This window comes from Micrasema longulum, unplaced genomic scaffold, assembly GCF_059751315.1.
Source record: "Micrasema longulum isolate JH-2025_06_02 unplaced genomic scaffold, ASM5975131v1 h1tg003710l, whole genome shotgun sequence".
In the NCBI taxonomy this organism is placed as follows: Eukaryota; Metazoa; Arthropoda; class Insecta; order Trichoptera; family Brachycentridae; genus Micrasema; species Micrasema longulum.
Genome location: NW_028280735.1, coordinates 19,592 through 20,391, shown reverse-complemented (window position 1 = coordinate 20,391; position 800 = coordinate 19,592). Strand labels below are relative to the sequence as shown.

General features: G+C 39.9%; 1 protein-coding gene across 1 annotated transcript; it reads right to left on the bottom strand.

Moving 5' to 3' along the window:
• Nucleotides 1-326: 326 nt before the first annotated feature.
• LOC148270591 (uncharacterized) lies at nt 327-800 on the bottom strand. Its single transcript, XM_088242368.1, has one exon. The coding sequence runs from the start codon at nt 798-800 to the stop codon at nt 327-329; it is 474 nt and encodes a 157-aa protein (XP_088098494.1).

The following is an 800-nucleotide window of genomic DNA, read 5'->3' as shown; positions in this document are numbered from 1 at the left end:
AGTACAGCTTTCTCTTATCTCATCTTCTCTCATGTTTTGAAAGTTGAACAGCGATGAAACACACTACAGATACGATTCATGTGCTCAAGTCTATGTTTGAGTTCCGTTATTATAAAATCCATGATTACCAGGAAAACATTTATCTTAAATTTAATATCTGGGTCCTGGTCTTGTCGACGCTCAGGTGGGAACTCTGCTGTAGTACCTTTATTGTTTGCAACAAGTTTGGCTTCAGAAAGTAAAGTTGGCCATTGTTCCCTTAGTGACTGCATTTCTGATGTTAGTTCTTTTATATTCGCTGTAGCAATTTCCATAGTAATGGCTCTTTACTGTAAGATCAAATTCCTCTTATCAAAGCTTTCTAGTACTTTTACCCACGTGACTGCCATTAGTACAGCTTTAAAAGATGAACAATATTTACGCAAACCAACAGCTTTAGAGTAGGCTTCAGCGCTGAGTTTCTGTTGTCCGGTGTCAATTAATTCTTCCAAACCTTGAATGACACTGGGTAGGTGTCTAGCAACAGGACGTATGGCTTCTTTTCTGGAACTCCAACGGGTATCACTCTGTCTGTGAAAAGAGCAACCTGTCTTTTGTGTCAGTATACTCCACCTGTCAGGACTGTCACTGAAAAGAGCAAACAAGCGATTAATACATCCAAAGAATGTTATGGCGTCAGGGCAGCATGATGCAGCATGCACACCAACTAGATTCAAAGAGTGTGCAGCACATGGTGAATAAATTGCTGTTGGATGTTTTTCTTGAATTCGAGTTTGCACTCCTTTATATTTTCCCGGCAT

Coding starts and splice junctions, on each gene's coding strand:
- LOC148270591 (XM_088242368.1), bottom strand. CDS start 800: ATGCCGGGAAAATATAAAGGAGTGCAAACTCGAATTCAAGAAAAACAT.